Source organism: Melitaea cinxia, chromosome 7 (genome assembly GCF_905220565.1).
Source record: "Melitaea cinxia chromosome 7, ilMelCinx1.1, whole genome shotgun sequence".
Taxonomy (NCBI): Eukaryota; Metazoa; Arthropoda; class Insecta; order Lepidoptera; family Nymphalidae; genus Melitaea; species Melitaea cinxia.
In genome coordinates this window covers 10,486,961-10,511,772 of record NC_059400.1, presented here as the reverse complement: position 1 = coordinate 10,511,772, position 24,812 = coordinate 10,486,961, and the positions used below count along the sequence as shown (strand labels likewise).

At 33.3% G+C, this 24,812-nt stretch overlaps 1 protein-coding gene across 1 annotated transcript; it reads right to left on the bottom strand.

Annotated features, from left to right (window-relative positions):
• Positions 1–5,390: 5,390 nt before the first annotated feature.
• On the bottom strand, positions 5,391–23,369 carry LOC123655170 (fatty-acid amide hydrolase 2-B-like). The gene is made up of 11 exons (XM_045591004.1): positions 23,303–23,369; positions 18,352–18,506; positions 17,060–17,236; positions 14,415–14,597; positions 13,459–13,678; positions 12,711–12,928; positions 12,449–12,578; positions 9,128–9,267; positions 8,280–8,420; positions 6,383–6,652; positions 5,391–5,939 (listed from the first exon to the last, which is right to left on the bottom strand). Exons 1-11 carry the CDS (start codon positions 23,367–23,369, stop codon positions 5,637–5,639), a joined length of 2,004 nt encoding a protein of 667 aa, XP_045446960.1. The 3' UTR covers positions 5,391–5,636.
• Between the last annotated feature and the right edge of the window lie 1,443 nt (positions 23,370–24,812).

The window sequence follows — 24,812 nt, the reverse complement described above, 5'->3', positions numbered from 1 at the left end:
GTGAGCTCTTTACAGAAAACCGTAAATAATGTATCTTTAGAAATCAACTCCCTTTTGGGGTTAAAACGGGGGATGGTAGGTTTACTCACTAATCACGAAATCTCCGAAACTATAACACCTACAAACTTGAAATTTGGCAGATAGGCTCCTTATAGGGTTTAGACATTTGTTAAGAACGGGTTTTACGAAATTCGACCCCTAAGGGGGTAAAACAGGGGTTGAAAGTTTGTATGAAAGTCCTATGTTTTTGAAGTAAGAGACTTGAAATTTAAAATGTATGCTCTTTAGATGCTGAAAAGGTGTCCAAATAATGTATCTTTAGAAATCAACTCCCTTTTGGGGTTAAAACGGGGGATGGTAGGTTGACTCCCTCATCACGAAATCTCCGAAACAATAACAGCCATAAAGTTGGAATTTAGCAGGTAGGTTTCTTATAGGGCGTAAACTACCGCTAAGAATGGATTTTACGAAAATCGACCCCTAAAGGGATAAAACGGGGGTTGAAAGTTTGTATGAAAATCTTATGTTTTTGAAGTAAGAGACTTGAAATTTAATATATATGCTCTATAGATGGTGAGAAGGTGTCCAAATAATACATCGTAATCTATATTTGTATAAAAGAGAAAGGTCACTAACTCACTCATCACGAGAACTCAAAAATCGCAAGATGGTCTATCCATCCAGGTTGGACAAAGATAAAATTTGGCAGGGAGGTAGATTATAGTTAGCAGACGTCCGCTAAGAACGGATTTTACGATATTCCACCGCTAACGGGGTTTAATTGGGGTTGATAGTTTGTATGAAACATATACAGCCTGAAAATAAAACTAAAAATGTGGTGTATAGAGAGGTTTTATAAAAATAACTATTAAATTATACTACATTGTGCCTTTTAAAAAGTTACTCAGTTTGATAAGTATTTCAAGTGACTGAAATAAAAAAATAATTTGCGTTAAACATCTTAATAGTAATGCATATCTTCATAACCAAGCGGACGTAGTCGCGGGCAACAGTTAGTGTATTATATTACAAAGTCCCCAAAAGTGTATGCGATCGAGTCGCTCAAAATCTACTGAACGGATTTTCATGCCTCATTGGCAAGAGGAAGGTTTACGGAACGGCTAAGCCGATTTTGATGAGAGTTTCACTGGAAGTTTGCCGGGAAAACTCTGTGACACACTAATTTCAACGCGGGCGAAGCCGCGGGCACAGCTAGTATTATATATATATATATATATTATAGTAGAGGTATATATACAATTGGTATAATTGTAGTGAGATTTTGATTCAATGTGTTTAATTTTTATAATCGCCAACAACCGCTTTGGTGTCGTGGTGCGTGTATCGTGTAGATGTCTAAACATCGGAGGTTTGCGGGTTCGATTCCCGAAAGAGATGGATATTTTTATTTGTACAAATATATTATGTTTCATTACTTCCTTAGATGGAGAAAGAGGCCTATGCCCAACAGTGATATTATTATGTTCCAGGCTAAATGCGAAGATATAATAGTTAAAACATTGCATTGCATTAATACATACATGTATTATGTCAAAGCATTGGTTTCAATAAAGATTATTTAACCTCTTGATAATCAAGCAATGCAATGTGAAATCCGCATAATTAAATTAACTACTTACATTGTCAAAGCATTAAGGACAGATTAAAAACGTGTATTATTTGGTTAACGATTACTAATAAAACATCAAAATGTCACGAGAATTTTAACACACAACTGTTTTCAGAAAATTATAGATTTAATTGTAGTACCTCAAACTTCTTTACGCGCGCTTGGCTTGAGGGGTAAGCTCGTAAATGCATGAGGAGAGCGTTACGAAGAGTGTGATCGGACGAGGCGAATGGAATTTGAGACGGAGATATAAGTTAGTGAAGATAAAAAGAGAAAGAGTTACGTTTCATAAGTTTTACTTCAGTCGTGTGGTATAAAGCACCCTCGTTTTTTTACAAATTGTTTTCGTCAGTGTTTCAGTGCCAATCAAATCTAAGGCTTTATCCGTGTAGGAGAAGGATTTGTATTATTTTATTTTTATATCATTTAGGAAAAAAATAGTACAATAATACAACAAATAAAACAATAATTTATACAGCTCATACATAAACCAATAAAGTTTCCAATAGTAAAGTGTACAATTCATAAATGAGCTAAAAATCACACATTAATAAGAAACAATCGATAAATTACACACAGAAATATAAATAATTTAAGAAGTAGTAAATTCAATAATCAGGTAAACAAATACTATAATATATACATTTATAAATTGAAAATTGATTGATTTTACCAACTACTATACAATTATAATCTATACATATAATAAATGCTAGGAAAGTTAAAACTGTACATTGAATATTTTTTTAAAAGAATACTTGGGGTGTGATCTACAATCGATCCCGAAGCCAAAAATATAGTTTTTAGAATTTTTGTCTGTTTGTCTGTTTGTCTGTATGTATGTCCGGGATAAACTCAAAAAGTACCGCATGGATTTACTTCAAATTTGGCACAAATATTATTAGAAGTCGGGTCAACATACAGGCTACAAATTATCACGCTATCACCTACGGGGAACGAGCAGTGATCCTTTATTTCTTTAACGCATTCTGTAACAACGTGTAATCTAACGACGCATATTTGAATGTTGTTATTATGTTATTAACCATGCTATATAAGCTAGCTTCACACTATACAAATCACGCAATATAAGTAACTAAGCCGATAAACATAATTAAATGAATATAAGTAGACAAGACAATTTTAAAGCAGCGCCATTTATGAGATTTTTCTGTAGATATGAAATGTAAAGAAAAAGCGGGTAAATGGATGTTATTTTAAAAGGTGTAATCGTAGGTATTTTTGGTGCTGTATAACGTTCACGCAGACGACGTCGCGGGCAGCAGCTAGTTTAAAATAAAATCAAACCAACCTACTAGAAATTTCTGAATTATGTAAATAATAATAAATTACAAATTTATAGCAATTCGTAATTCACTCCTTAAAGATTTTACTGCTTAAAATCAATGTGATAAAGACATTGGTTGTACATTTTACATGCTCTAAGAATAAATGATACATTGCCTAGTAGATAAGGGGAATCAATAAAATTACGAAGTAACTTAAATAAAAATATTTTGTCTCTCTCTAATCGACGATTTTCTGAAAAAGGAACATACGGATTATCTTGAAGATACGGCAAAGTTGTAACTAATTTTTTTTATTAATTTATGGTTAATTTTTTCCAATTGAGTAACATGACATCTGTAAAATGGATTCCATATGGTTGAGCAATATTCCAAGATAGACCTTACAAAAAAATTATAAAGGAGAACAATTGTACTGAAATATTTAAAATCACGCCCCAATAAATAAACAAAACCAATTCGGAATGCTTTAGCAATAACAAAATTGGTAGGTATGTGACTTACGCCGAGTTGCACGAAACAAAATTAAAATTTAAGTATAGATTAAACTAATTTACGCCGAGTTGCACGAAACAAAATTAAAATTTAAGTAGAGATTAAACTAATTTAATCACAAGTATTTCATACAATTCTTGCAATTAAATTAGTTTAATCACTACTTAAATTTTAATTTCTTTTCGTGCAACTTGGCGTTAAAAGTTAATTTGCAATCAATGTAAACACCCAAGTCTCGCACCTCGGTAGCTCGTGTTACTGTATCCTGATTTAGTTAATAATTACAATTAATTATGTTAGTCTTGCGAGAAAAGGATATCACGTACCATTTTTTTATGTTCAGATATTATATGGCATTCACTGAGCAGTATTTGTGTTGTTGTGTGTTTGTAGTAATTTACTTAAGTCGCTCTGAAGTAGTATGCAGTCAGAATTTTTAGATACACGTCTTCATGTCATCTTAATGTCATCAACATAAAGAATTATTGCTTAGTTCTCAAAAAGTATATTTGTATAATTTATAAATACCTATATTAAAAAGGAGAGGACCAAGGTGCGAACCCTGGGGGACATCAGAAGAAACAGCCACAAAAGAGAAAACATCACTGTCGATCTGATGGACTGAGAATCGCAGCTTAATCCACGCTGTTCCACTGCGGGTTGATGGATATACTCCGTAATATGATAAAAGATCGAGAAAGGTGTATATAAAAAGTTGATAACAACCGGGACCGACGTCGGCTTAACGTGCTCTCCGAGTCACGGTGGGGAAGCCCCCAAGGACAGACATCCAAGCCGGAAAGAAATATTTGTACAATTACAAATATTCATCCCGAGCGGGAAGCGAACCAAGAAATCGTTGCTCTCGGTATTTTAGGTGACTTGCGGTTGTTAATACTTTATGTTGTGTAATACCTAAGTATTTGTTATAAATAAATGTTTGCGCTTCATTTAATAAAATACCAATTAAATTAAATACCAATTTTAATAGTAGTTGAAATATTATATTGATACTAGCTGACTCGGCAAACGTTGTCTTCCCGCTAAACGCTATTTAAAAATAGGGGTTGGTGGTAGAAGGGTGATAATTTAGGGTTGTATGTATTTTTCAACGCCAAATCATAATAAAATAAAAATAAATAATTAATCAAAAAAAAAAAAAAATTGGGGTGGATTACCCTTAACATTTAGGGGGATGAAAAATAGATGTTGTTCGATTCTCAGACCTACCCAATATGCACACAAAATTTCATGAGAATCGGTCAAGCCGTTTCGGAGGAGTTTAACTACAAACACCGCAACACGAGAATTTTATATATTAGATAAATGTGTAGTTAAAGAGTGGCGTGGAAAAAGCTCATATGTTAAAATACATATAAAATGTAATACTAAGCCTTCACGCTGATTAGTTCGAATTAACGCGTCCTTTTGTTACGTGGCAATAGTTTTTTTCTTTTTTTTTATGTCATTAAGTCGGCAAACAAGCGTACGGCTCACCCGATGGTAAGCGATTACCGTAGCTTATAGACACTTGCAACACCAGAAGCATCGCAAGCGCGTTGCCGACCCAATCCCCAATCCCCCCAGGAGCTCTGGTCACCTTACTCACCAACAGGAACACAATACTACTTGAAAACAGTATTATTTTGCTGTGGTAAGGTCGAGGTACTACCCCAGTCGGGCTGCTCCATATTTTGAGCAGGAAATTCCTGCTGTGCCCTGCCCTACCCCAGTTAAAATCCGAAAGTTCGTTCCAATTACCAAGTGTATAAAAAATATAGATTTAGTTCGAAATATAAAGAGATTTTGTAGGTAGCTCGTGATGACTTTGAATTATAGAGAACGCAAACTGTCGGCGTTTTAGGCAACTACTCGCACAACTATACATCCACATATATACATACATACAACATACACAACCATAGCGTTTGTTGGATAGGAAAATAAAAAAATATAAATACTTTGAGAATAAAAATTTAATATACTTATTCAAAACACCAATCTAACTTTAAAATACTTATCCATTTCATACTTATAAAAACATTCAGGCAGGTCAGGCATTGTCTTTAATATTCCTTGTAAGTTCTTCATAGCACTTATTCTAAGTTTTATCTTAGTAACAACTCCTAAAGAATAAAAGCTTTATTTTCATAATAATATAAAAAATATATCTATTTACTTTCTGTGTTACATTATTCCTTTGGTTATGCAGTTTTAATGCTGTTTAAGAGGTCTTTATTAGGCGGCGTCCATCCTCCAAAAGCTTTTTCAAATTCCTTAGCAACAGCTAAAGTTAAATGATCGTTGCATTTGTTAGCAACAATTTGTAAACCTACAGGTAGTCCTTTATTCGTAAGACCAAGAGGGCACGCTGTGGCAGGAAGCCCCAGAGCATTAAATATTGTTAAATATCCGAAATTTAAAAATCTATAAAATATCCTGTAGTGTAAATGTGCTGGGTAGGGAAACGTTGGGAACAATAATACTGCATTGTCAGATAGAGCGTCCTGAAAAAAAGATCGAAATAACGAACTTTAAATTTAGTACATATATAATGAAATGTGAAAAAAATATAAAAAGTTAAGAAGTAATTAATCAAGTAAGAAAGAAAAGTGGATGTGAGAAATTGGATCATGTATTTTTAACAAAAAATTGAACCATATTATAGATATCGGTCAAGTTCGTTTGGAACTTAAGTTTTCCAGTACGGTTTTTAACATTAATGCAAAAGCACAAATGAAGTTTCTTTTGTTCCTAGTATGTATTTACATTCTAATTTAAATTTACATTTTGGATTGTTTATTTGACGAAGCAATAATAAAAATATCCTCTTTAATATCTTTATCCAGGTATACAGTATTAGTTCCAAAGAATAGCCATATCACACGATAGTGAACTGATAATAGAAGTAATTCAAGTTGGGATTATTTTTAAAAATATTTAAACTTACGTTGAAATCTGATTTGATTCCTTCAAAAACTTTTAATAGTTTTGTATAATAACTCTTTGGTAACGCGTCGAAGAACTTCTTTGCCGGTCCATAAGCAACGCACGTCAAATTGTGTTCCGAGATCCCAATCATCTTCTTCAAGACTTCCGGCCACACCGAGATGAGTTGGTCCCGTTTCTCTGGGTCCGTGTAGATATTTCTTACGTGTTGTATGTTAAATAGTACTCTCACACTTATTTCCCACATGTGTTCTATATTCGCTATCTTTAGCTGAAACATAAATTTAATGTATTCACACAAACACATTTCTTTTCTTCATTTATCGGTATTTAAAATTCATTCAAGGCGGTAGTTGTTGTTGATTGAAACATACCTATTGGCCATACAGAGGTTTATCGTTGTCAGGGCGTTTCTACTTGTGTATTGTGTGTGTTTCTGAACCTCCGACACAGGAGAAATTCCTACTGGGGGCCGTTGAATGTGACGCGTTTTGTTTGTTTGTTTTTAAATGTAAACAATATCGATTGGATTTAAATATAAACAATACGACTTACAACTTTACGTTGTATATTCCTAATACGGCCTTTTTTGTTAGTAAATGACAATTAGAAGAACATGCATTTACGCATATAGCTAATGATTAGGTAAGTTATATTTATTTGAAAGGACAAAATGTAGAAAGTGATTCGGCGCTTTTAAATTATCACTGTGCATCAGCCTTATGTTTTTATTTCAACAATAGTTATTATTTGCATATTTATGCAGTTTTACCTATTAATTTATCGATTATTTGTAACACAGACACATTGTTGTCACAGCTATGGATTGTGCCGGTTGCGCTGGCGGTTGCGGGTTCGATCCCCGCACATGACAAACATTTGTATTGGCCATACAAGTATTTGCCATGGTCTGGGTGTTTGTGCAGTCCTTGTGGGTCTCCCCACCGTGCCTCGGAGAGCACGTTAAGCTGTCGGTCCCGGTTGTTATCATGTACACCTGATACCGATCGTTACTCATAGTAGGAAATACATCCGCCAACCCGCATTGGAGCAGCGTGGTGGATTAAGCTCTGATCCTTCCCCTACATGGGGTAAGAGGCCTATGCCCAACAGTGGGATATTACAGGCTGAAGCGAAAAAAAACTGGTGTATAAGGAATTTTGCATTAAATCTCTAGTCAGCTCTAGAAAGCATATAAAAAGGATTTTTAAAATATTATGCCTAAAGAAAATCAAAATTTTTAGAGAATGTTAGGTTTGCAAATAAAAAATGTTAAATTGTAACTTGCAATAATTATGTGTGGGCCCCGACAGCAACGCATTAGGTTGCATATTTTTAATTAAAAAAATTAATAAATAATAAAGCTCTTATTATTATTATTAAACGATGGGTTTATTTTACTCTAATTCTGAGACATAGCTATTTGTAACTCCGTTTCAATTGTATAAATTATGTGTTTTGTTCACGTAAGAGTTTCTATTTATTTTGTAAAGAAACTCATTTTAGCTAAATATACTTCTATTAAGGGTTGTCTATTATATATGTGATGTTTTTAAACAACCTTTTAATCCTATACCCTCCCCCTCTTGGTTTTAAACAAACCATACCAAAAAAACAGCGGTATATTTATGTAAGGTCTATAGAATTTTTTTAGAATATTATATTATAATAGTTATAGGTATAATCTGATCAAATTTTGGAAAATTAAGTATCGTGATACAAATCTGGAGAGGCATCAAGCTTGCGGGTTATTTTGGTTTAAAAATCGCGCATTCAATGACAAATAAATACACGTGATATACATCCCCTTGTGATTTTCGTAATTTTTTCAGTGTGTGTAAACCAAACCTATACAGGCCCTATTTACGAAAATAGTAACTATTGTTTTCATTACAAACCTCTTGAACTTCAACATTATAAGTAGATTTGATATAAGCCTTCGCCTTTTCTAATGCTTGTTTTACGTCTGAGCCGATTTTGTCTGTAACGCTGCTGCCATCTCCTTCCATATAATAAAATTTAAGACTTGTAAGATCCACCTGTAATAAATAAAAAAAGTTATTGACACAAAATTTACATTTCAACGAAAATAGTTTCGAAGAATTGTACAAAAATTTGATTTATTTTGATTTATATGCAAGGCACAGAAGAAAAAAACTTTTAGACGAAAAAAAAAATCATATGAAATAGTACCGTACTTAAATTAAAATAAGGTACCTACTACTATTTTTTCCTATGTCGGGGGTCCGGAAACGCACACACACACACACACAAACACACAAGGTACGTCCTTTATGAATCAACATTCCATTTTTTACCAACTTCTAAAAAGGAGGATGTTCTCAATTCGATTTTACTTTTTTATGTATGTTACCTCAGAATTTTAGACTGTGTGGATCGATTTCAATGATTTTTTTAATAGAAAGGTTGGGCGTGTTATTTAGTCCTATTTAAATTAATTGAGATCTGATAAGTACTTTTCGAGCTATATCTAATAATTCGTATTAACCTGATTACCTATAACCTTTACTTTTCACTGGGTACATCGATTTTGATGCTTTTTGCTTTAATCGAAAGCTGATGCTTGTCTTTTCGTCCCATATACATTTGATCGAGGTCTCATGACTAAATTTTGAGTAATTTTCGTCTTCTTACGTTGTATTACTTGTCGATCTAATTTAAGTCGGTTATTTTTTTTAATAATTATTTTTTTTAGTTTGAATCTTTGAGTTACTTCAATTCTTACCGGTTTATCTAAAGGTACATGTGGCCCAGTGGGTTGTCTTAAAACTTTTAAAAGCAGGGGTAAGTCTTCAGCGTAACGTGCAATAGGTCCCAATGCGAAGTATTCATCAAACTCTGGATCTAGGCAGTCTGGTACATGACCTGTTAATCAATATTATTGATTTGAAGCTTAAAAATGATTGACGTAATTATGTTTTACGTTTGTTAATTTGAAGAGCCATTTCACAAAAATCGGTAACAATCCGCGAAATTGTAATATTTTGACGTCGTTAATCTCAGTATTGGATGCAATAATGTAATTTATATTCTTGAAATATAATAGACCAACCTTTGTTGTAGTCGATAGTCAGATCAGAATTTTGATTTATATTATGTGTATAAAATTTTTAACCTTTTCATCAGTCTCCTCCCTGGGTAAACGGTCGCAATGTATACTTTGAAGTCGTACTTTTCAATAACCTCTACGTTGAAACCATTTAAAAAAAATACGTAATATGTGGAATATAATTTTGTTGAATAATAGAACAGAGTTTTATTCCATTTGTATCTCTATTAATCGATAAAAAAAAATTAAAGTTACGAATATTTTCCAAATAAGTATAATTTTAAAAGTAATATTTTTCCTAGAAAACTAAGAAACTTTAACGAACTATCTTCATCAAAGTAAACTTACATCATTAAGGAATACAAAAAAAAATAATTAAAAGATGTAATCATTTTTAATACATTTTATAAAGATAGTATATATTACCACGCATCAAGCCCAGTAAATCAGTCGAGCGCTAGTGCTCTTAGAGGTAGGGTTTACGCCAAATTCTGCGCAGCCGTCTCTTTCGCTCACACGCGCCAAGCGCCTGTTGTTATAGCGGATAAACCGCATTTGATACTTTCATAATAAAATATAAATAAAATAAAGATATTACGAAAATGACTGTAAAATAATATAATGATAATTTCTGTAAACAAATGTATAATTTAATTTTCTTTTCTTTCATTATCAATACAAATAGGCATTTCAATCTGTTTGTCTTCTTATTTGTTAATTAATATGTTTGTCGGTGTCGATGTCATAAAATGCTATTTTATTCATATCGTAAATATTAGATTCATTCGTAAACTGAAAAAACTAAATCAATTAAAAAAAATTGTTTCATAAAATTTAAGGGGATCCCAGACAAATTCGGCCGTTTTCATGTGCTATAAAGTATACGTTAAAGTTACGTTAAAAATATAAAATAAATATATGTTGTAACTCAGATTCAGTTTATTAATGTGACTGTAAGATAATTTTATAAAACTCTCTAAATAAAGAGAAATAATTGTTTACCTGGACCTCCTTTCGCGTATAAAAATCGTATAGGATTTCTAATTTTACTACTTACAATAGTGAATATTTTTTTTTATTAATTAAGAATCCTGTACTTAATAATTCTACAGAAGGGTTTTTTATTAAGTGTTGTATTTTATTAGAAAATCGTAAAAATATAATTTCTGGTTATTTGCCGGGCGACGGGCGGCTCGCGTCGCGGCAGACGGCCAGAGGCCTTTGTACGGTGAATTTGTGTCGCTCGCCATCGCACGCTGCTCTTGCTTACGCGCAAATCTATTTACTTTTTTTAATCCAAGATAGGCATGAAAATGTAACAGACAGACAGACTTACTTTTGAATTTTGCAATTGTATTTACTTAAAATAAAAAAATAATTTAAATTATTCATTTTGAGCTGTGTAAATGTAAAGCTGCTTAGTTTGTGGTCTAAGACCCGAACCTAAAGTCGATCTTCACCGAGCCGATAATAGAATAAAATATAAAATTAGTATATCTATACAAATAAAATTGGAGCGGCTGTTTTTAATATTAAAATAACCGCTTTTTACTAAATTCATATGGCATTTTGACAATTTTTGTCTGTCTGTATGTCTGTTTGTTCCGCCTAATCACTGAAACGGCTAGACCGATTCTGACGGGACTTTCACTGGCAGATAGCTGATATAGTAAGGAGTAACTTAGGCTACTTTTATTTTAGAAATTTATTTATTTTATAACTGCGAACTGAACAACAAGTAACAACTAGTAATTAATATAATTTTATAGCCTAAATGATCGACACGACAAGAAGAAAATTAAATAATAATTATGGATGATCACAACTTGTACGCAAGCTCTTGGTCTAGGAAACGGATCAATTGCATGTCCTAGTAGTACAAGCTAGAGCCGGTAGATGGCCGAGTTTAATAACCTTTACGTAATACTGATCAGGTGAAGTGCGGGTGGGTGGGGTGTGGCAAAGTCTAAATGCTCCAGGTCATTGAGGGGAGCCTCTTAAATTTATTATGTTTATCTCGCGCGATGCGACCAAATTTACCTAAACTTGCAGAGCGTAAAATTGTGAAATGGCTCTTAAAAGATATTCAATTTTGTTTACATTCTTAAATCGAATAAATATACTGGCGGACTACCTCAAATTACGATTATACCTGTATTCAAGTGATAATTTTGGAAAAAGGTAATTTACTTTATTTAAACTCTTAGCTAAGTTAAAAGTTCAATTATCATGACCCTAATTTGAGTAATGATGAATTTCCCATACAAATATATACAATAAAAAATTATGTGGTGTCATGGGACACCTGGTAGAAACGAAGTTCCTTTGGATAGTATGGAAGCAACACAACTTGAAAAAAAATGTTGAATTTTATATATATTTTCTAGTTCTTGATTTTTTTTTAAATTTAGTTGATTAGTTTTTAATTAAGTACATATAAGTATTTTGGAAATTTAGTATTTTAGAAAATAACAAATACCGTAAAATAAAATAAATCAAACAAAACAATAATAATAATAATAATTCAAACTATTAAGTGAAATAAAAAAACATATGTCTTTATTTTTGTCGACAGTATAAAATTACATAAATAATTTTAAAAAAGTTTACTAGTAATATTTTAGTTTTACAAACGTCATATTATAGAGTCGTGTGACTGATATTACGTCACTTGCGTTATAAATTTTTCTTACGGTTTTAGTATCACATTTTTTTCTGTTCGGTCGCCCAACCAAATGTCAAGCCTGCCGTAAGAAACTTCGTTCCAATAATACAGTCTCATGTATCACCGACATGTCTGTCTCAAAACTTATAGAAAATTTTTAGAGGTTTATGTGACAAACGTAACAAAGACATACAGGCAGTGTTTTCAAAATTATAAGGTAGTTTGGCTTACACACAATACAAAACACACAATATTTGTGTGTATGGGCTATACACAGCAAATAAATCAATCTTAATATATTTAATATTAATAAATATTTATATAATCATTACCTTCGATTGACAGAAGTCTAGGCGTAGGCTTGTGACCAAATATGCCATTGAACATCGGTGGTAATCTTAGTGATCCCGCAATATCTGAACCCACACCTATAATTGAAGCTGCTGAAGCAATTAATGCTGCCTGAAAATATGAATAAAAAAACACAAGAAAATGAGACAAAATGAAATAACATTGAAAGGAGTAACACATAAGCATAAACTAGCTGCATCCTCTGAAAATTAGTATATACATATGTATATTTTGCAAGCTTACTTCTCCACCAGACGATCCCCCTGTTGTACGTTTCTGGTCATAAGGATTCATAGTCAAACCGGTGACATTATTGTACGTTTCCCAATTCATACACAATTGTGGCGTGTTTGTTACAGCTATCGGTATAGCACCAGCGGCTCTGGCGCGACGGACTATATCAGCATCTTTTTTAGCTGGATTCCTATACGGAAATACTGTACCACTATCGTTACTCATACCTAAAAAATATATAAAAAATATATATTATTCTATTAACTATTCGACGCCGCGTTGGCGCAACGGTTACAGTCATGGATTGTACCTGTTGCGCTGGCGGTTGCGGGTTCGATCCCCGTACATGACAAACATTTGTATTGGCCATACAGGTGTTTGCCGTGGTCTGGGTGTTTGTGCAGTCCTTGTGGGTCTCCCCACCGTGCCTCGGAGAGCACGTTAAGCCGTCGGTCCCGGTTGTTATCATGTACACCTGATAGCGATCGTTACTCATAGTAGGGAATATATCCGCCAACCCGCACGGTAGCAGCGTGGTGGATTAAGCTCTGATCCTTCTCCTACATGGGGAAAGAGGCCTATGCCCATTAGTAGGATATTACAGGCTGAAGTGTATTAACTATTATTTAAACGTTGTTTTATAAAACAATTAGAAATGTTGCGTTTACGACACTAATATTTTTGTCAAGGAGAAGATCTTGGGATTGTTGGGAAGTAATCTACAGTTTGAATTTGAGGAAAAATTCTGAATTATTACCTTCAACAGCTATACTTTCTTTAACAGTTAGAGGGATACCAAGTAAAGGATATTCTTTAGCCAAATTCTCTTTGGAACGTTCATTCGATGCAATCATTTTGTCTATACACCTAGCTTCCTTTATAGCCATGTCATATCGCGGTTCGACGATAGCATTTAGGAACGGATTTACTTCTTTACATCGTTCTATATACGCAGTCACTACTTCTTCGGATGTTACCTGTAATGTCAAAATTTTGATCACCACAGTTTAACGTTGTGCCAAAAATTAATTGTAAGCGTATTGTAAAAAAAAATCACCGATCTTGGCAGCCGACTGGCTGATAGACGTACAGACAGACTTGTCTGTCTGTTTGCGATTAATTCAAAAACTACACTGAGCCTATACGGAGGACTAAAAATTAACATTTTGTTAGAACTTGAATTAAAATCACGAGTGGCTACTAGTTTTCTTTTTTAATCAGTTGTGTAACGGAATGTACGGTAAATTATAGTGAAATAACTATTAGTGTTGCCGCTCACTTTAAGAATTATATTGGTATTGGTATTTTCTACTAAATCAGAAATTTCGATAAAATCGAAACATACGCTTGATTGTCTATGATAGAACTACAATTTAAGCGTTTATTTTATAATCACGTTTATAACAATGACTTGGTTAGGCATGTGGCCCAGTTGGCGGTGACTCTGTTTTTTGTTCCAGGGGTTATGGGCTTCGATTCTCGCCTCTATAAAATGTATTAACGTATTTATGCATTGTCTATATATGTGTATATATATATATATATGTGTGTGTGTGTGTGTGTAGGAAAAAGTATTTATCTATATCAGCCAGCCATTACTTAAACTGCAGACATTAAGTTGCCTGTCTTGTGTGTCGATATCTTAAACACATTTACTTACTTTAAATATCAACTACTTTAAAGTTGTCTCTAGTAATGAAAACACTAAAATACCTGTTTGTTTCTGATCATCATCGCCAGTGTAGTAGCAGACTTGAAGAGTAGAGGATTTGATGGCGGCGGACATTTTTTATTCCTTTTGATATTTATCAAGTACGTTAGTGGGTGTACAACGATAGCTAACAAGGACACCAAAAAACGTAGAAGCCATCTCATAAAGCAATTCAGCATGACTATCTGAAATGAAAATAGGAAAATGTTGACTAAATCTGAAAGTTTCTTTACGGAAAAGTGGATTCAGAAAAATGTGAATATTACTTTAAAATTACCAGAATTAAAAGCGGGGATTTGATATATTTATATTAGCTTTTACGTTGTGACCTATGGTTTTATGGCATAATTAGATGTGCCCCGCGTTTTACCCTCGTTAATTTAAGAAAAGTTTTTAAAAGAAGTACTAAAATATTATATAGCCTCTACTTTTCTCGATAAATAGGCTATCTAACAATGAAAGAATTTTTTAGATCGGACCAGTACTTCGTGAGATTAGCGCATTCAAGCAACAAACAAACAATCTCTTCAGCTTTATAATATTAGTATAGATGATATATATAAATTTATTGTATGTAGGCATATAGGTATGTGTAATAAATGATCATATCATTCTGACGTTCTTACTCATGAAACCGTTGCTGATACATCTTTACTACATTATCCTTCACGTTTTTATAATTATTTTATATGTAATATTATTGCAAAACGTTCCCGGTCAGAAATAGTCACATACAAATAATTATAACTAAAGTACACTTCTTTCGAAATAATTTATTTTAAAAGTGAATTAAAACCAGGGACAATGAGTTTTAAACGTACCTACCTAAAAATGTATTAATTAAATAATTTAAAGATTGTTAAACTCTAGTCACAAGAAATATAGCATGCACTAAAATTTATTTTAACTATAAAAAAGGAAGCAATCGATTGGCATATGCTGTGTGTATACAGTATTGCAGTGAAATTCTACAGATTGTAAAGTGAAGGAAAAAAGTTTTCTTATAAAAAGTAGTGTAAAAAATTATAATGCTATAACTGAATGATAGGCTAACATCTGTAATTATATAACAACATACTTGAAGAAATTAATAATAAATAAATAAAAGTTTCATCTGGTCTGGAAACACACAAATTACACGAGAACAAACACCCAGACCACGGCAAACATCTATCCATCGCTTATGCAAGTATATGCCATCTGCGGAGATCGAACCCGTGACCACCAGTGCAACAGCCTTAACCCATAAGGCAGTGCTGTGACTGTTGCACAAACGCAGTGTGAAAATTAAAATATTTGATAAAGGCATTAAATATAACCAGTAAAGTTTTTCACTGAAACTAAGGAGTTATGATCTCTGTAACGGGGTATTATTCATTATGTTTTATGCAATATATTTCCCTATTATTACATTTTTAAACATATTTATAAAAAAATACTATTTAAAAATATAAAAACAGTAGTCCTCTGGTGGCAAGTTGAGACCCAGGCCGCCGGTAGTTAAGGTTTCAGGCTGAGGATCCTCCTCACAATACGGCCATTTCAAGCAACACCGCTTTTTGAATCCGACTCTTGATCCAACAGTCAAGCGAGAGTTTCTTACGGTTTTTGTCGAAACCCTTCGATAATAGACCATAGACCGACACAACAATAGGGTCAAATATTGTTAAGTCTACATTACACATGTCGGTAATCTCGTAGGCAAGGTATATATTTACTATTATCTTTCTTTTTCCGTCTATGCGAGATTATCATCATGTGGAACTGTAATGTTAACAATAATGGCTCGGCGCGCCGGTCGGTGTACTATCACTATATCAGGTTTGTTGGCTACAATAAACTTGACAGTGACAATAGACCGATTCCAGTAGAGCAATAAACGCCCATTTTGAAGAAATCGCTGGGTTGTACATATAATAAGGCGATATATAATTTTCAACGAGGCCGTATCGGTAGCAAGTTGCTGGTAGATAATCCTTTTTACTGGTCTGTGCAAGTACTCACCTTTAGCAAGATATATATACTAACGGAAACAACAGGTTTATGACAAGCTCGGTATTTGTCTGGAGTTCCATTTTTCACGATATGTTTCCAGTAGTTATTCGTCTTAATAACTTCGTTCATATTTGTACAGACAAAACCTTCGGTTTCTCCAAAGAAGTTCCATGTTGTAATCAGGATATAGAACTAAGTTGGTCTACATCTTGGTCTGTCAGTCAACATTGTAGAATCGACTATGCAGTTCTTTGCTATTCCAAACGGCCACGCGGTAAACGGTAGTTATTACTAGAGGTTTACGTCATTTCTCTTTTCCTAAGGACAGAGGAGTGAAACCCTTATCAACTGCAGCAATATCCTTGTGCAAATGGCTCTTGATATTTAAAAATACTCTCTGAGATTATATACCTCGCATAGTGGAGATTTTTAACATTTAAAAAGCCACGATCTCAAAATTTTCGTGGGATGTTTAATCTCATCAGAGAAGATCAAGGGTGATCTATTCTCTATGTTGTTTAATAGTTTACGGACTTGGCAATTAAGGGAATTAATTTTTTTTGAATTCACCCTAAAATGCCGAAGGTAAAGACAATCAAGGGGGCATAACCCAACCGTTAAAGGCACAAAACGTATTACCAAAGGATCTTGCCTTGATCAGTTGTTTCATGGCTCTGTCATCAATGCCCAATGACTCTGACATTCCGAGATATTTGTAGGTTTCACCTTTGTTGAGAGATGTGAAAGATAAAGAGTTAATAAGTTGTACATTTTCAGATGAAATAATACCTCTTTCTACATGGATGACAGCACATTTATCCATACCAAACTTCATGTTTATACAAGTGTTAAGTTTGTGTTATTATTAACAACTTGTATAAATCTGGTTCTTTGGATGCAACAAGATTTAAATTATTAATGTAAAGTAGGTGGGATATTGCTTTGCTCTCTTTACGAAGGTGTAACCCTTAATTGTCTGATAAAATGCTTAAAGGGTCCAGGGCAAAACCGTCACCTTGAAAAATATTCCGCGTAATCCTTATCAGTTCGGTCGATCCTGGAACATCGACCGCACCCGAATTACGTAAAAATGTGTTCCACTGTCTTATATACGTACTCAGGAAAGAACATGAAGTTCATCAATTGTGTACAGCTTTATAACTTTCATAAGCTATGTATGAAGTACTAAATCATACACTTTCTTGTAGTCAACCACAGCAGCAGTCAGATTTTTCTGGTTTCGACGTATCTGTTTGCATATGGTTATGTATATGAGAGGAAGTTCCTATACTGCAATTTACTGCGACTACTAGACTTACATCCTTTCTAAGTTGTAGTCAAGTATTAAGTTGTGGTAAATTTACGCGCAGCCGTTGTGCGATTCCATTGGCAGTGGATTCAAGTGCCTGAAGCAGAGACAACATCGTTGAAGGATACGCACTGTGATTAATTCCACACCCCTTGCCTCATAGTACGCTCGCATAACACTCTCATTCATTTTTTGAACACATCTCATGCGACGCATAGCACCATCGGCAGCGGGAATTCCTGTGGGAGCGCGTTAGCGCGGTGGTGGGCGTATGACTCGTCGAAGTTTAGATCTTCTCGCAGACGTATCAGCATCGTTAGCATCCGATTCCGCGGTAGACGGCAGTGTTTGATATTCATCGTTCGTCGTTGACTACTGTGTTTTGGGGCTTAAATGGAACCATTGGTGTTGTTTGTGCGTGTCGTTCTCTGGCTTTATTATTTTATCGTCTCGTTATTTGTCATTAGTGTGATATTTTAGTTTATTGTAAAAAACATTTTTTTTTTAATACAAAATCAATATATTATTGCTAGCATTACCTTAGCTGTACTTCTCTGTAAAATAAAAAAAGTTATCCTCGCCACATATTTCTGAATGCGATGTACACAATTCGAAAAACATTTTGGGCACCGCACATTCAAATTATTTAATAAAATTTTAACCAATACAAAACTATGGTAAACACTTGAACTTAGAACAGTTAAAATAATACGAGTGATTACTTTCAGCCCAAAGTTAAAACATGACAACGATAAATTAAGTATTCTTTTCATCGTGACAACAAGTATTTCTAACTTTATTTAAACATCTATCTTCTGCAATACGCTAAGACGGTAGTAAAATCTATAATGATTCTGTATTACTGATTGTGTGTGTAAATTAAAGGTCATTCTACAAATAGTTTGATAAGTTATCGTCTTATAACTGCGTTTTATCAATAAATATATATACCTAAATTGTTTTTTAATTGGATGTTTTGATAATGAAGTTGCAATGCTAAATAATGTGTAGTATACATTTTACAAAATTTACTTCATTATTTATATTATATTACTCATTACTCAAGTTGTGTGCTTATTGAAAGTAGAGTTAATCATAATTGTGTTTGATAGCAAACGAAAAAAACCGACTTTAATCACATCGACAAGTAATACAACGTAAGTAGACGAAAAAAAAATCAACAAACGCACTAGTCGCCACTACGATTTTCGAAGATTCCCCTCCATTTCTCTAGGATGCCATCATCAGACCCTGGTTTCCTTATCATGGTACCACCCTTGAGATATCTTCTTTCTAACAAAAAAATAAGCGGCAAAATTGGTTTATAAACGACGAAGTTATCGTATATATATATAATCAATTCGACAATTTCCATAGCTCCAATCCCGACCTAGACAAACATTTAGGTTGGCCGTGGCTGCGAGTGCGAAGTAATTTTATACGCTTTTGATATCTGTTATCTACCAAAGTAACTATGAGTTGAACTTCATATTTGACCATTGCTTCAAACTGTGTTGGGAGCATGCGCTGAGAAACTTTCAGCTTTTATAAATAACGAACGTCTGGCCCACACGGGCTCTTGGGTTATTAGGTTTAATTATATTTGTTATTCGGTTAGTTTTTAGCCGACTTCCAAAAAAGGAGGAGGTTCTTAATTCGACTGTATTTTTTATGTATGTTACTTCAGAACTTTTGAAAAGGTGGTGTGTGTCATTTGGTCCCACTTAAATTTATTTGAGATCTAACAACAACTTTTCGAGTTATATCTAATAATGCGTTTATACTTGTCAATTTTTTCGTCGACCTACGTTGTATTATACCGCATAAATTTTTACTGGGTGTACCAAATTTTGATGATTTTTAATTAATCGAAAGCTGATGTTTATCTTGTGGTCACATTTAAAATTCATCGAGATCTGATAATAACTTTTTGAGTAATCTTTGATAACGCGTATTTACTTGACTATATTTTCGTCTACCACAATACAAGTTCCTTTATCAATGCGTCTCAGTCATGTTCTGTATCTCAATTTTGTATTTCCCGATATTCATTATTAGGTCATTTATGTAGTACAAGTTTTATATTAGTTGGGTTGAGATTTTTAATCAGTACAATAAAGTATTAGATTAGTGGTAAAGATAAAACTGTGTTTCCCTTTAGGTAATTACGTGCCGATAAGATTTATATGGCGGATAAGCTGCATTACTTATTGTTGTTAATCTGGAGATTAAGTAACACTTTTAGATATAAATATTAAAAAGTCTTATCGTCACGTTTATTAGCCCTAATGAGACACTATTTAAATAATTTATTTATTAATGACAGATTATAGTTAAAATCGTTTCAGAAATATGTCCGAATTAGTTATTAGTGTTCTAAACTATACTCAACAAATATGTGTGTCAAAATTGAGATATATCTATATAATCTAAAAAAAGTTAACATGTGCTTAAAAAATAAAAATAGCATAAGCTAAGGTCTACTTTACTAGTTGCTGATAAAGCTATCTGATATATAACAGCCTTATTGAAAATAAAACTCATGATAGGTGCTTAGGAGAGTATGTTAAGCTGTCAGTCTCGGTTGTTCTAATATATATATATATATATATATATATATATATATATACAAGATAGCAATCGTCACTCATAGTAGGGAAAATATTCGTCCGATCTTTCTCTTATATAGAGAAAGAGGTCTATGTCCAGCAGTTACTAGTTGAGGTGAGATAGTATCTTTGAGTTCGTTATACCTCCTGCTCATAAAACCTATCAGTATCTTACGTAGGGTGTATTTTGCTAAAAGCCGGCGTAACCTCCATCCCCCTTTCTTTCTGAGCTTACCTTACTTACAGCGAGGCAGCGGTTTCGGTAAAGCTCCAATGATTGAACGTAAATGTTTCGATTGCTTGCGCATAAATATAGCTTCTTATATTAAATAAATCCTCAATTTAAAGAATACTAAGACTATTTTAATGCTTATTACATAAAATTACCAACATATATGACATTTATTTAGATTTTTAATGCAATCTTACTTCATAATAAAAAAATTAGAAAAATGAATACGATTATAAAGATGAAAATAATTACTGCAAGTGAATTTCGGTATACCCATTTAATTTCATAGTCTTTTAGAGCCCGGTCAATTTAGACATTCGAAGCTACATAAATTTACAACAAGCTGAATATTTGTGAAATCGTTCAAAATATAATTATAAATAAAATTTGAAAGTTTCCCATCTCACCTGTATGGAATTTTTTTTATTCAAGGTCAAAGGTAAAAAAAATGAGTTTTTCGCGATTTTCAACAAAACGGTAAGTTTTATCATAAAAATACTTCAAACAAAAATTGTAGATCATAAAATTATGTCTAAAAATGTCTCAATACTTTTTTCCTACGAGCCACCGCTTCTGCAATTAATAACGATTCAAAAATTTGTAAAAGTGGTAATCATCATAATATGCACAGTCATCTTTTTCGGGTATATTGTCAAGTTCAAGTTTGGCTTGGTTATCAGCTAGACCCTACAGACTGGGGTTGGAAGTTGGTCACAATACATTAGAACTAGTTCAAACTTTACTTCCACTTGCGCCGGAAAAACTACTGAAAACAATTTTTTGTAACTGCAAAAGAGGAGCTCTGGTCACCTTATTTACCACCAGGAACACAACACTGTTTAAAAACAGTATTATTTAGCTGTGATCATCTGTAAGGTCGAGGTCGATCCCAGTCGAACTGTTCCATATTTTTAGCAGGAAATTTCCTGCTGTGCCTTACCTCAGTTGGGCACAACAGGAAAGCTTGACGCAGTTTCATTTAAATTTCATCGGTATCGAATGAGTACTTTTTGAGTAATCTTTGCTAAGGAGTATTTTATTGACTATTATTTATGCGAGTTTCATTTTTTGTAGAAGTGTTTTTTATACCATAATTTATTTATAATAAAATAATTCAATATCGTGCAGTCGTTCAGAAGTTATACGTACATACATTTGGGTGATTCATTGTAATCTATGCATATAAAAATCTCGTATCACGATGTTTGTCCGGGCTCATATCCGAAACTACTGGACCAATTTTATTGAAAATTTTACACAGATATGTAACTTTGTTCAACTTAAAACATAGGCTATATTTTATTTCGTTATAGGTATATTACTATAAAATTCACGAAATATATACTTATTATTATAAGGCGGTACGAAGTTCGCTAGATCAGCTAGTTTTATTATCTAATATATAAAATTCTCGTGTCGCGGTGTTTGTAGTTAAACTCCTCCGAAACCGATGACCGATTCTTATAAAATTTTGTGTGCATATTGGTTAGATCTGAGAATCGAACAACATCTATTTTTCATACCCCTAAGTTATAAGGGGAGGGTGAAGATGGTTAATAAAATGTTATGAAATTTTGTGTGCATATCGGGCCAACATCTATTTTTCATTCCTCTAAGTTATAAGATGGGGGGGGGGGGGGGGAGATTGAGAAGGTTAATAAAATATATGCCAAAACAACGTTTGCGGGGTCAAGTCAGCAAAATTGCCTGTTGTTAGAAAAGCTCACAATTTACGAGTATGTTTGATTATAATTAGGCAAACGTACTTGATGCTTACATGTATATATGGTATTTTGCTATTCATCCATCCATTTGTTCTGTGTGACCACAAATATTTATTATTTCAAGATATTGATATTTCATCATATGCTTTGGGCTCGGCTCGACTCGAGGTTTTCCCTTTGACGGTCATTTTAAGTAATTAATGAACCTATACAATAATTTGTTTTACTGTTTGATCTCACTATTTTCACTTCTTATTTTAATTCTTAATTTAATTTATTGTCTATATGATATATAGTTAGTCATACATAATATTGCTATTATTTTAGTATGAACTTTTTAACTATATATTTACAATAGATACATTTATACATTTTTGCGAGAAAAAATTAATGATACGTACATATTTCCTAGTGGTGTTGTTACGTATTGTCTTACTATGTACATACTTACAAAACAACAAGTTAACTAATAATCTAATAATCGGTTATCATGATACAAAACAACTGAATCGGAATAAAAAAGAAACTAGTATAAAACGTAACACATATGTACCCGTATAAATATTTCAGTTAGCGTGCAAAGTCAACTACGAACATATGTACAGTAGAACCTCGTTAAGTTAAAACCCAAAAGAAACACAAATTACATATATAGGAATGAGAAATTAAATTGTTTGAAAATATTTTATAATAAATATTCTTACACAGACAATATTATCACCATAATCTTCTTATTCTTTTACGACCTTATCATATCATCGTGTCATCGTGTCATAGGTATAATTATTACTTTCTGTACATAGTGTGTATGCGGGTATACGTTTTTTTTGTGTCGATTTTGTGAATAAATCTAACAAAGGTGATCCAAATGACGCTTAGTCGCTCAACCTAAGAGCAACTTATTATAACAAGTTGTTGTAGGTTTTTGCTTCGTCGGTCGTCGCTTCTATTACTCGTCGTCTTAATTGACAGACTGACGTTGGAGGTCACTGCTCTTATCCTACCTACGTGTTGTTGAAACCTATATCCTTCTTCATGTTACAACCTGCTAAACCAGAAAATACTTTTTCTTTCAATCGTACTTGCATATTTTTCTAAAGAAATTACCTTCAAACACACTAATCATATGTTTTATTGATATATAAATAGGTAATAAGAAAGCTTAGTAACGTTGTTACATTCACATGCCACATGCCACAATTTAAGTGGTAGATTTCGTGTAATAGTAGTACATAGACAATTATAGACAATTCGACATCTCAGTACTTTTGAGGTTTATTACGCAGTACTCACGGTGTGGAAATCGTGCAAATACTCGAAGTTACAGCTCTGGTTGGTCAAGTAACGTCTTGCGCCATTGCCTGTGTTCTACTACCAGTGAGTATATGTTGTAAATTTAACTTCCTAAGACTATTAAATATTGTGAGTTACGAAATAATGGCCATTTTTTCACTCACCATCGTCCATACAGTTTTTATTTTATGCATAAATAAACTTATATTATGAATTGAAGAAAATTTCGTGACGACCAACCATCATGTAGGGATCGTATTACATTCCTAATTTTCTATTCTTTCATCACTTCAGCCTATCGTAGTCCACTGCTGAACATAGGCCTCCACAAGTTCATGTCAAAAATGGCGTAAATACATGTATTTACGCCATTTTTGACATAATTGATTATTGATGATCATTGATTTGATTTTTTTGATTTTTTTGTTTTGTTTTGATTTTTTTGTTTTGCCCATCGTCACCACGAACTGGGCAGGCGGGTAGGTGACCGCAGGGCTGACTTTATCGCACCGAAGACGCTGCTGCCCGTTTCCGGCCTGTGTATTTCAAATCCAGCAGTTAAATTGTTATCCGGCCATCGGTCGTTTTTTTTTAAGTTCCAAGGTGGTAGTGGAACTGTGTCATCGCTAGTCGCCTCTTACGACACCTACGGGAAGAGATGGGGTGGCTATATTTTTACTGCCGTAACCACACAGTTATTCTTTCATAGGAAAAGTTAAAGTCAGTTAAAGTACCTTTATGGGCGTCAATTCCAAGTTTGATTCTAAGAATGTGATGTTTTTGTTTACAATAAAATTAGTATAAATCAGTATTGAACGGCATTTTGTTCACAACTTTATGAAGTTAAATTTTATACCAACTATTTTTATAAACGCATAAACATCTTAAATCGTTCCTTATTATATATTCTACTGACAGACTCATCAAATAGGTCACCTAGTCATCGTTGAGAGTATTTGGAATTATAATAAGAATAATTTGTATTTTTTTAATGTTACCTACGTTATTGTATTTAGTAAAAACTTCGTATTTTGACATTGAAAACGGATAGGCGCATCAATTTAATTTACTTGTATAAGAAAACCTTGTGCAACTCAAAACAAACACCGACAAAAACGTCACAGCAAGTTATTCCAACCATTTACTTTCGCAACCCGGTGAAGAGAGACATATCGCAACGAAGAGCTGAGACCTGTTAAAATGACAAAGCAACGGATCAAATTATTTGTGTATATGTA